Source organism: Schistocerca serialis, chromosome 7 (genome assembly GCF_023864345.2).
Source record: "Schistocerca serialis cubense isolate TAMUIC-IGC-003099 chromosome 7, iqSchSeri2.2, whole genome shotgun sequence".
NCBI classification, from domain to species: Eukaryota; Metazoa; Arthropoda; class Insecta; order Orthoptera; family Acrididae; genus Schistocerca; species Schistocerca serialis.
In genome coordinates this window covers 249,381,924-249,393,974 of record NC_064644.1, presented here as the reverse complement: position 1 = coordinate 249,393,974, position 12,051 = coordinate 249,381,924, and the positions used below count along the sequence as shown (strand labels likewise).

Sequence of the window (12,051 nt, the reverse complement as noted above, 5' to 3'; positions counted from 1 at the left end):
TACCTACTGCAACCTACATCCATCTCAATCTGCTTAGTTTATTCATCTCTTACTTCACCTCTACGATTTTTACCATCCACGATGACATCCAATACTAAACTGGTAGTCCATTGATGCCTCAAAACATGTCCTACCAAACGATCTCTTTTTCTAGTCAAGTTGCGCCACAAACTTCTCTTCTCCCCAATTCTATTCAATACCTCCTCATCCGTTATGTGGTCTACTCATCAAATCGTCAGCATTCTTCTGTAGCACTACATTTCGAAAGCTTCTATTCTCTTCATGGCTAAAATATTTATCGTCCATATTTCACTTCCATACATGGCTACACTCCGCACAAATACCTTCAGAAACGCCTTCTTGAAACTTAAATCTACACTCGATGTTAACAAATTTCTCTTCTTCAGAATTGCTTTCCATGCCATTGCCAGTCTGCATTTTATATCCTCTCTACTTCGACCATCATCAGTTATTTTGCTCCCCAAATAGCAAAACTCCTCTACTACTTTAAGTGTCTCATTTCCTAATCTAATTCCCTCAGCATCACGTGATTTAATTCTACTACATTCCATTATCTTCGTTTTGCTTTTGTTGATGTTCATCTTATATCCTCCTTTCAAGTCTCTGTCCATTCCGTTAAACTGCTCTTCCAGGTCCTGTGCTGTCTGCGACAGGAATACAATGTCATCGGCAAACCTCAAAGTTATTATTTTTTCTCCATGGATTTTAATTCCTACTCCGAAATTTTCTTTTGTTTCCTTTACTTCTTGCTCAATATACAGATTGAATAACATCGGATATAGGCTACAACCCTGTCTCACTCCCTTCCCAACCATTGCTTCCTTTTCATTCCCCTCGACTCTTATAACTGTCATCTGGTTTATGTGCAAATTGTAAATAGCCTTTCGCTACCTGTATTGTACCCCCGAATCTTCAGAATTTGAAAGAGAGTATTGTCAACATTGGCAAAAGCTTTCTCTAAGTCTACAAATACTAGAAACGTAGGTTTGCCTGTCCTTAATCTATCTTCTAAGATAAATCGTAGGGTTAGTATTGCCTCTCGTGTTCCAACATTTCTGTGGAATCCAAACTGATGTTCCCCGAGGTCAGCTTCTACCAGTTTTTCCATTCGTATGTAAAGAATTCGTGTTAGTATTTTGCAGCCGAGACTTATTAAACTGATAGTTCGGTAATTTTCACATCTGTCAACATCTGCTTTCTTTGGGATTGGAATTATTATATTCTTCTTGAAGTCTGAGGCTATTTCGCCTGTCTTATGTATCTTGCTCACCAGATGGTAGAGTTTTGTCAGAACTTGCTCTCCCCAGGTTATCAGTGGTTCTAATAGAATGTTGTCTACTCCAGGGGCCTTGTTTCGACTTACATCTTTCAGTGCTCTGTCAAACTCCTCATGCAGTATCATATCTCCCATTTCATTTTCATCTACATGTTCTTCCATTTCCATAATACTGTCCTCAAGTACAGCGCTCTTGTATAGACCCTCTATATACTCCTTCCACCTTTCTGCTTTCCCTTCTTCGCTTAGAACTGGGATTCCATCTGAGCTCTTGATATTCATACTAGTGGTTCCCTTTTCTCCAAAAGCGTCTTTCATTTTTCTGTGAGCAGTATCTATCTTACCCAAACTGATATTTGCCTCTACAGTCTAGCCATCCCTGCTTAGCAATTTTGCACTTCCTGTCGATCTCATTCCTGAGATGTTTGTATTCCTTTTTGCCTGCTTCATTTACTGCATTTTTATATATACTCCTTTCATCAATTAAATTCAATATTTCTTCAGTTACCCAAGGATTTCTATCAGCCTGCTGACTTCACTATTTCATCTCTTAAAGCTACCCATTCTTCATCTGCTGTATCTCTTTCCCCCATTCTTGTCAATCGTTCCCTAATGCTCTCCCTGAAACTCTCCAACTCTGCTTCTGTCAGTTTATCCAGGTCCCATCTCCTTAAATTCCTACCTGTTTGCAGTTTCTTCAGTTTTAATCTGTGGTCAGAGTCCACATCTTCCCCTGGAAATGTCTCACAATTTAAAACCTGGTTCCTTAATCTCTATCTTACTATTATATAATCTACCTGAAACCTTCCAGTATCTCTAGTTCTCTTCCATGTACGCAACCTTCTTTCATGATACCTGAACCAAGTGTTAGCTATGATTAAGTAATGCTCTGTGCAAAATTCTGCTAGGCGGCTTCCTCTTCCAGTCAGAAAGGGAAGGAGAAGTGGGTAGGTGAATATGGACTAGGGGAAAGAAATGAAAGAGAAAGCCGCTTAGTAGAATTTTACACAGAACATAATTCAATCGCAGCTAACACTTAGTTTAAGCAGCATGAGAGAAGGTTGTGTATATGGAAGAGACGCCGAGACTCCAGAAGGTTTCACATTGACTACATAATTTTAAATTGGGAAACTTTTCCAGAGGTAGATGTGGACTCTGACCACAGTTAATTGGTTATGAACTGCAGATTAAAACTGAAGAAGCTGCAAAAAGGTTGGATTTAAGCAGATGGGGGACCCGGATAAAGTGAAAGAACCAAAGGTTGCAGAGGGTCTGAGAGGGAGGATTAGGACACTATTGACATGAACAGAGGAAAGGATAGTAAAGGCAACAGAGGATCAAGTAGGCAACAACAACAAGACGATGGCTAGTACAAATCCTTATATAACACTATACATATTGAATTTCACCGGCGAAAGGCGAAAATACAAAAATTCAATAAATGGAACGGCGAAAGGGAATACAGACGTCTGAAAATGAGATCGACAGGAAGTGTAAAATGGGTAAACTTGAATGGCTAGAGGTGAAATGTAGGAATGGAGAAACTGGTAAGGGCCGAACTCGGCGAGGATCAGTTAGGATTCTGGAGAAATGTAGGAACACGTGAAGCAACACTGACCCTACGACTTCTTATAGGAGATAGGTTAAAAGACAAACATACGTTTACAGCATTTGTAGACTTACAGATAGCTTCTAACAATGGTGAATGGAATACTCTCTTTCAGATTCTGAAGATGATATGAGTAATATACAGGGAGTGAAAGGCTATTTACAGTTGTAGAGAAACTAGACTTATAAGAACCCGGGGGCACAAAAGGGAAGCAGTGGTTGAGAAGGGAATGAGACAGGTTTGTAGCCTATCCCCGATTTTATTCAATCTGTGTATTGGGCAAGCAGTAAAACAAAAGAAAAATTTGGAGTATGAATTAAAGTCAAGCGAGATGCAATAAAAACTTTGAGGTTTGTCAATGACATTGTAATTCTCAGAGACAGCAAAGGACTTGGGAGAGCAGTTGAATGGAATAGACAGTATCTTGAAAGCAGGATGTAAGATGAATATCAACAAAAGAAAAACGAGGATAATGGAATATAGTCGAATTAAATCAGCTGAGGCTAAGGGAATTAGATTAGGATATGAGACACTTAAAGTAGTAGATGAGTTTTGCTATTTGGGGAGCAAAAAACTGATGATTGTCGAATTAAGGAGGATATAAAATGTAGATTGTCAATGGCAAGAAAAGGATTTCTGAAGGAGAGAAATTTGTTAACATCGAGTAGAGATTTAAGTGTCATGAAGGCGTTTCTGAAAGTATTTGTATGGATTATAGCCATGTATGGAAGAGAAACATGGACGATAAACAGTTTATATAAGAAGAGAATAGAAGCTTTCGCAATGTAGTGCTACAGAAGAATGCTGGAGATTAGATGAGTGGATCACGTAACTAATGAGGAGGTATTGAACAGAATGGGGGAGAAGAGGAGTTTGTGGTACAACCTGACTAAAAGACCCGGTTGGTAGGACACAGTCTGAGGCATTAAGGGATCACCAATTTAGTACTGAAGGGATTTGTGGGAACAAGGGTTCGTAAAAGTCTTAGAGGGAGACCAAGAGATGAATACAGTAAGCAGATTCTTCGAGCTTCCTTTCTTCACAGTGGGCTCTGAATGTAAGGGAATGGTCCATCTTTACTTCAAGGCAGTTAGGAGTATCAAAATGCAATATTTCTTCTCACCTCCCAGTGATACTCTGTTTTCGTATGGCTTCCCTATTCCTTAGATAAAATGCAGAAACTTGTATCCTTCCATGGTGTAGCTTCAGCTGGTTATCATAATGAAAAACTATACAAGTTCCTTAAATTTTTTTTCATGCATAACACAACGCGTTTCTAAAATTTATTTTCATTTTCAAGTGCATTTGTTCACATACAAATTTTTGCCATATTTTCGTGTATGTTTTCCTGTCTCTCTTGCACTAAAGTTTTATTTTCGATATTGTACTCCAATCGGAAAATAAAAGAAATCTTGTAATGTTTTGTATGCTAATGTTAGAGATAGTAATTTGGTTTGCTTGCAAATATTGTGCCTTCATCATAACGCAGAATATCACATTCATTACGCTACAGAGCTACCACGATATTATGGTTTCAGAAAGAATCTGTAAACAGTTAGAGGTGTTACATTTTCTGCAGATTACTTAAAATATGTAAAGTTGCCAATTACAAAATTTATTTTACATCAGTCGACTACTGAATTATTGATTATGTTCCTAAATTTTTAAATACTGAGTGGAGTTTATGACTAAATATACATGTCTATCGAAATTACTGTAGGTATCATGAGATGATGAAACATATGAAAAAATTAACTGGTTTGCTGTCTACTTTTTCACTGAGAATTTTTACTCCTTGTTTTTTTTATAGCGTACAAAAATTTCCTTCTCCTTCGTTAAATACATTGTGTATGATTTTTGGAAGTGGTGGAGTATCTCAGGATCTTCGGTGTCTTTGAATGTATGTCCAATATATTTTACGTATGTTGCTACAGTTGATTTTGTGAATTGATTACTTGTGGAACAGTTGATATGTTCAGTGTATCCACTTTGAGCTTGAAAGTCTGTCCTATGACGTAGCTTTAACGCGTTTTACATGTGATTTTGTTCATTCCTGATTCTGAGTATATATCTTTGTTGTTGTTTTTGGTACAGACTAATTTCTGTTGTAATCTGTTGATTGTGGAGAAAGCTGCTTTCAATTTACATGACCTACGTAAGTTTTCTGTTTTCAGAGGAACGTTAACTACGTAAGGTATGCTGGCCATGGAACTGATCGTACTTAAATTGAATCCTTCTAAAGAGCCAGGAATTTCTTTCTTTTTACCTACATTTTGCCCATCATTTTTCTTGTACCTGCTGTAATCTAGTTGCTTTTATTGGGCACTGCTGTAGATGTGGTGCTTTCGGAAATGATTCTTCATAATTTAAATGTTCTAAAGGACTTAAAGTATTTCTCATCTAAATCGTTTTCTATATACACTTCATCCCAATTCTCGTCTAACAGCGCCAGAAAAAAATTTAATTTTATGTTGAGAAAGAGATTTTTCGTAGATTTGCCGTTTGGTGTACTTACAGAATTCAGGTTTTCCTTTTAATAGTTTTCAGATATGATCAGGGAACCCAAGGTTTTTAACATGTACACCGCAGTGTTTCCTATTTATATCAGTAACAATGTCATCGGTTACTGATGCTGAGGTATTTATTACTCTCGTGGAAACAATCCACATTGCACCATGATATGAAGTTTATGATGAACTGTTTGTCCCCTTATAGCAGGATAGCTAAATCAGTCGTCAGATACAAGTCTCATCTTAATCGGATATGTGACAGCCCGTAATTGTAACTTATCGTGAAGTATTTGAAGTGTCGACAGAGTTGCTGGAATAGTATGACACGTGCACACATGTGCTCAGTTTAAGAAGTGAAGAGTAAAGGCATCAGTCAGCAATTAAAGGCTTCGTCTTTAATGTGACTTACTAGCATTTTTACAACGGAAGTATTACTGAAATATAACGTGTAAAATAGCGCTTTGGGTGGGATTTAATTCTCACGCAGTCCTGGTATTTGTTTCCCACCTATTAATGTTTTCGCAACTGTCAATGGTTTGCATTTTTGTGTGAAACGTTACGCCATGATTTCTACCCCTTATATCTGGCTAAGTAAATCAGTTCACTTGTGAGAGAATAAGGACCTTCATCACCCATTAGGCCCTTTCTAGTAAGGCTCTGTGGTTTTGTGAGCGAGAAATCGGTTTAATTTCTACATAATTTTGGCATGGTGTTTATATTGTTATGTTTACAGACAGAATATAAATGCATTGTCTGTTGGAAGGATTTATACTCTATACAACTAACTTTATAATATATATCCATACATAGAAATATGTGTGTGTGTTTTGTGTGTGTGTGTGTGTGTGTGTGTGTGTGTGTGTGTGTGTGTGTGTGTGTATGTGTGTGTGTTCCATCTCTCCTCCTAATCCACTGGACCGATTTGAACCACATCTGTTACACATACCCCTACAGCACTTATAACATCGAGCCAGTGAAGCAAAACTGTTTCATTTCGTTGCATAAAACTTTTTTGAAACTTCCTTAAGTCTGTGAAACAATAGCGTGCCGGTACTTTTTCAGTATCTTAAAAAAGTGATTTTGATATACAATATTTAAAAACCAAGTCTTGTTCCTAACTGTAAAAGACAATATCAGAATTTTATCCACACTCTGATAGTATTGGAAATTTTCTGTTTCTTTTGTTTGCAGATGGTTTCTGACATGTACTTCATACAACCAGCTGAAGCACTCGCCAGGACAGTGGCCAATACGAGCGACCTACCAGTACATTTGTATTACTTCGACTATGATGGCTATGGTGCTACACAATATGGTAGGTATTGTGATGAAACGGATTTTCAGTTACGCTGCGATAGCAAAATTTATGAACGACATATCAAGGTGGGGTGATACAAAGGTAATCTGAATATGCTTTAGATGAAGCGATATACTAGGAAGAATGAACGCTAACGGGAAATAGTGTATTATGTAGCAGAAGAAAATATATAACGAGCTGGGAGTATTTTCCAAGACGTGGGGAGCTATTGGACATGGTTTCAGAACGTATAATGGATGGAGAAAAGTGTATGCGTATGGGAAACAGGAAGACAGTAAATTGTGAAATTTCTAGACATTTATGGTTGAATTTAACTTCAGAATTTGTTCAGTCTGATAACTCGCAGAGGCTCGAAGGAACGTAAATCCTTCAGGGTGAGGTGAGAGGAGAAAGAAGGTTGGGAAATGTGAGAATGTCGTACCAAGAGAGGTCAAATACAGATGAGTGTTTAGCCTTTACAGCTTCGCCTATCTTAGGTTCCACTTCATTGTACCAGCAGATAGTAACAGTGACACTTTCCATGACAGTTCATGACTCAGTAGAGAATGGATCTATAAATCAAGGAAAGGTTAAAAATAATTTTGAGTAAAAGGCTGTGTATTAGTTGTGACTAACTGCAGTCAAAGAATTCGCGACAAAGACATTAAATTCAAAGTTTTAATACATTTAAAATTCAGAAAATTGATGTGTGAGTTCTGTACACCTCAAGTAATGTCAGCATAGAATGGAATTAGTCTGAGGAACAGCACAGCAGATAAAGGGTGATGTTGTCTCAGTTAAAAATATAGGGATTTTGAGATCAGAAACGTGAGCAGTAACACATTTCCCGATATTTTATAAACGAACACTATCTGTAGGATTCAGCAAGAGAGTTCCTTCTATGTGCTGACATGTGTACGTGAGACGAGTTCTAGTGAGCGCCAGTTGCAACTTGTAGCAGAAGTTCATCGTCAAAGTACGTACGTAAACCTCTTAAGCCTAGCCGACACCATCAGAGGCTTAGTAACGCGCATGATAAGAATTTCTTGAACTTGAAAGGCATCTACAACTACACATACACTCCGCAACCCACCATGAAGAGATTTTTCCCATTTCGTTCCCATATGTAGCATGGGGAGAATGATTGCCTCAATGCGTTTGTGTTCGCTTAGTACGTCAAATCTTGCCCTCGATGTCCCTTCGGGAGAGACTCGAACGGAGTTGTAATATATTCCTAGAATCTTCACTAAAAGGTGGTTCTTAAAACCTGGAAAGTAGGCTTTCGCACTTAGATGGCCTCTATCTTCATGTGTCAGCGAGCTCTCGATTTTCAGCCATTTCGTGACTCCCTCCAATGGGTCAAACAAACCTGTGGCCACACGTACTACCCTTCATCGTGTACATTGAATATACACCCCTCTAGAACTATTTGGTATGGTACCCATACCCTTGAGCCACGTACTAGGATAGGTTGAATGAGTCTTTTGAGAGCAATCGTCTTTGTAGACTGACTGCTTTTTCCTAATATTCTACCAAAAGAATCGAAAAATGCCACCTGATATACCTACAACTGAGCCCACCTGATGGTTTATTTTCACATCCCTACAAATTGTTGTACCAGGTATTTATATGTGTTGAGTGATGCTAGTATTGGCTCATTGAGACTGGAGTCATTGATTCTATGTTGCTCGTTTTGTAATGTGCATGATTTTACATCATCGAACGTTTGAAGTGAGTTGCCAGACTTTCCACCAGTATGAAACTTATCAAGATGTGACTGAATATTTGTGTATATCTTTGCAGTCAGTTCTTCGCTGTAAGTAACTGCATTATCGAAGAAGAGTCAATGTTGGCAATATTGTATGCTGTGTCATTAATACACAACACGAACAACAAGAGTCCCAACACACTTGAATGTGGGACGCCTGAAGTTACTACTACATCTCTCGACGAATATCAGTCCATGACAACACGATCTTACTTTCGATAGCAAGTGTAAGTGCGATACTGAGTCAAACACTTTTTGGAAAAAAAACTGAATATACCTGACTGCCTTCATCCAAGGCTTTCAGGATATTTTGTGACGAAAGTGCGAGTTGGTTTTCACATGATCGATGTTTTCGGAATCGATGCTGGTTGTCATGGAGGAATTAATTCTAAACGAGGTAACTCATTACGTTTGAGCTCAGAATAGTTCCAATGTCTACAGCAGATGGATGTGAAAGATATGTTTTGCTGATCGCTTCTCCTACCTGTCTTGTAAATACAAATCACCAGAACTTTCTTCCAGCTATTAGGCACTGTTTTATGTTAGAGAGATTTTCGTTGTATAAGCATAGAAGATAAGTAACTAAGCTGCAAATTCGGTATATAATCTCATAGGGATTGCTTTGGGCTTGGAGCTTTGTTCAGTTTTAACTATTTCTGCCGTTTTTGAATGCCACTGACAGTAATATCTATTTCACATATCTTTGGAGTATTAGGAGACTTAAACTGCCGCAATACTTCTAGATTTTCCTTTATAAAGGAAGATTTGAAAACAGAGCAGAATTTTAGATTTTCATTATGCTACCCTCGGTTTTGGTTTCTGTCGCTTCTGTGAGTGTCTCGACACTAACCGCTTCCACGAACTGTGTTTATATAAAAATGGTAGTGCTACACTTTACCTTCATTTGTTAGCAACCTTCACTGCATACACACACACACACACACACACACACACACACACACACACACACACACACACAAACACACAAGTGTTGCTACCCTTCACTGCATACACACACACACACACACACACACACACACACACACACACACTCACAAGTGTTGCTACACGAAAATGTTTCGCGATGTGACACAGTCGTATTATTATTACTCTCGTTTAGAGCATACAACGACGTACAAACAAAGGGAATTTCAGGTTTTTTAGTCCCTCTTTGTGCCCATGTTTTGTCATTTCTGCAGTTCTTTACATGGTCTCAGTATTAATTCTACTGTGAATTGCATACAGTACTACAATTTATTTAGTTAATATGGATGGTTCCATTCTTTTAAGATGGCTATGTAATTTTTACCTATGTTTTTCGTATGCAGATAAATATTGGAATACTTTTGAGTTCCTTATTTCCTACTACTACGTATTTTACATCTGTAGTGCATTTTGAGCCAAAATTTTTATGATTACATTTTTTTCTCTATATCAGTAATGTAAAATGGATTTTTCGGCCCTAAATTGCCAATCTCAATTTTATTGTTATTTACTTGTGTTACATTCTTTTCACCAAACATCTACTCTTTGTATTGAAGTAATCCCTCATCTTATAGAATTTGTTCCTGGAGAGGTACTTTTTATCTGCCTTTTAAAATTAGTTTACTTCCTTAAGTAGTACACTGTGCAGTTTTATTCCCCGTAGAAAATGTTGTAGTGGGATTTTTGTTTATACCTTCTTGGTACCAGTTAAATTCTCAGAGATAGAGATGACTCTGTGTTAATTATGAAGCTATTTTATGTGCTTAACTGAGTTGTAAATATACTCACATGATGTACTTAAAACTCAATTGCTAAGAACGGATCTTTACAATGAACGTATTTAATAATCATGGATCTGGCCGTGAGTCAGATTTTGAGGCATGAAAGAAACCATATGGAATCATGGATCTGGCCGTGAGTCGTGCACGAATAGCCAACAATATTGCACAGTACTTCTTAAGAACATAGGTATTCCTATACCGTGTTTGTCCGCCGATACGAGGGAGTGACTTTCAATTAAAATGTGTCACACCCCCCCCCCCCCCCCCGAACTACGGGAATTACATAAGGTGGACCAGTGCTGGTTGCGACGCATGAAGAAACACATGTGGAAGTTTGGGTCTGGCCGTGAGTCGCGCACTGGTAGACAACGCGGTTCAGGTGACCCCTCACTTAAAGCGGGAATTCCGATTTCGGCCCACTCTGATACAAATTTTCATTGTCTTCATTCCATTATATAGCTAAGGGTTGTCCCTATTCGCAACTGCCAATGCATTTCTCTTATCCATAATATCTTTTGCTGTAGTTTCAAAGTTGTATTCATCTTCCGTGCATTTGTTTCCCTAAAAAGAATGTCTAAAATCCACTCTCTGTAAATATGGAAATATATAATGGAAAGGCACTACATCATGATAATAGGACTAAGGGCATAACTTGTTGATGACACTGTTTTTCCTCAGGATTTTTCTATGTTTACACTGATTAGAAGACAATCACTATGCATTACTAGAAATTTTGTATTTCTTACACAGTCTACAGAGATACCATCTGCATTTACGTTAAGGTTTACAACAGGTGACTATTCTATTGTGCGCTGAAACACAACTCATTGGAACATCATAACACCAGCCAAATTTACGAGACAATGGACGTGCCTGCTAACAAGATTGTGTCATTCAGTTTGTTGATAAGAATTTCTCATACTTGTCATTTGATACACAATTTCATATTTTGTTATTCGAATTTGTATCACGTATTTTTTGGTTAATTCTGTTTGTAAACAAAGGAAATTGAAGAAATAATTCATTCGTTCGTTATTAATATTTTGTTTTGAGGTACGGTACATACTGTTTAACATCAGCACATTTGGGATGGTTAAAAGTTTTGCGTTATTTACTATTCAAATTCTCAGTATTGTAACTTGATTGTATGTCTCTTTTGTGTTATATGTGTCGAACAGTTTCTCTGCACGCAGGTATGGACTCAGACGTCTTTGATGAAAAAAGCTTTCACTCAACTAGCAGGCAAAATCATGCTGATTACTGCGTTTGAACTCTTGATAGTTTAATTTGGATCATGGCAGGTGTAGAAGGTGGCACAGAAGTTTTATGTTGCTAGCCACCACAAGGTCAGAAATCTTGTTACCCTATGTGAATACTAGGAGGCTTGTTTATGCCATGTTGATTGGTCACTGAGACTGTAAATTGATTCTGTCGATGACAATAGCGATACAAAGGGAAATTCAATACCATGAAGGATTGAGTGGAGGCCCATCAACGAAACTGACTCACAGTAGACAATGAGACAGGGAGAAAGAGAAAAGTAATAAGGGAAGCAATCAGATGGACAGTAAGTGATCGATAAGGGAGAGCTCAGAAATACCAAAGAAGATGTGATTTTTAGTGCTGCTTCGAACAAAGCGTTGTATCTTGGCTTTCTGCAGTCAGGTCAACAAACTGTTGACTCAGTTCTCTGACATTAATTAAATTGTCAATTGTCTTGCGATATACTAATTTTCCATTCCATCTCAAATGGACTCCCCACGTCCGAAGCTGAAAACCTTAAGCATCAAATTCCACTGCCTTC

The 12,051-nt window shown here is 37.9% G+C and overlaps 1 protein-coding gene across 1 annotated transcript in view; it reads left to right on the top strand.

Moving 5' to 3' along the window:
- LOC126412997 (esterase B1-like) overlaps nt 1-7,098 on the top strand; it is an 89,930-nt gene extending 82,832 nt beyond the window's left edge. The window contains exons 8-9 of the mRNA XM_050082890.1: nt 6,608-6,731; nt 7,055-7,098. Of these exons, the coding sequence (XP_049938847.1) occupies nt 6,608-6,731; nt 7,055-7,098 (168 nt within the window). The remainder of the gene's footprint in view (nt 1-6,607; nt 6,732-7,054) is intronic.
- The last annotated feature ends 4,953 nt before the right edge of the window (nt 7,099-12,051 follow it).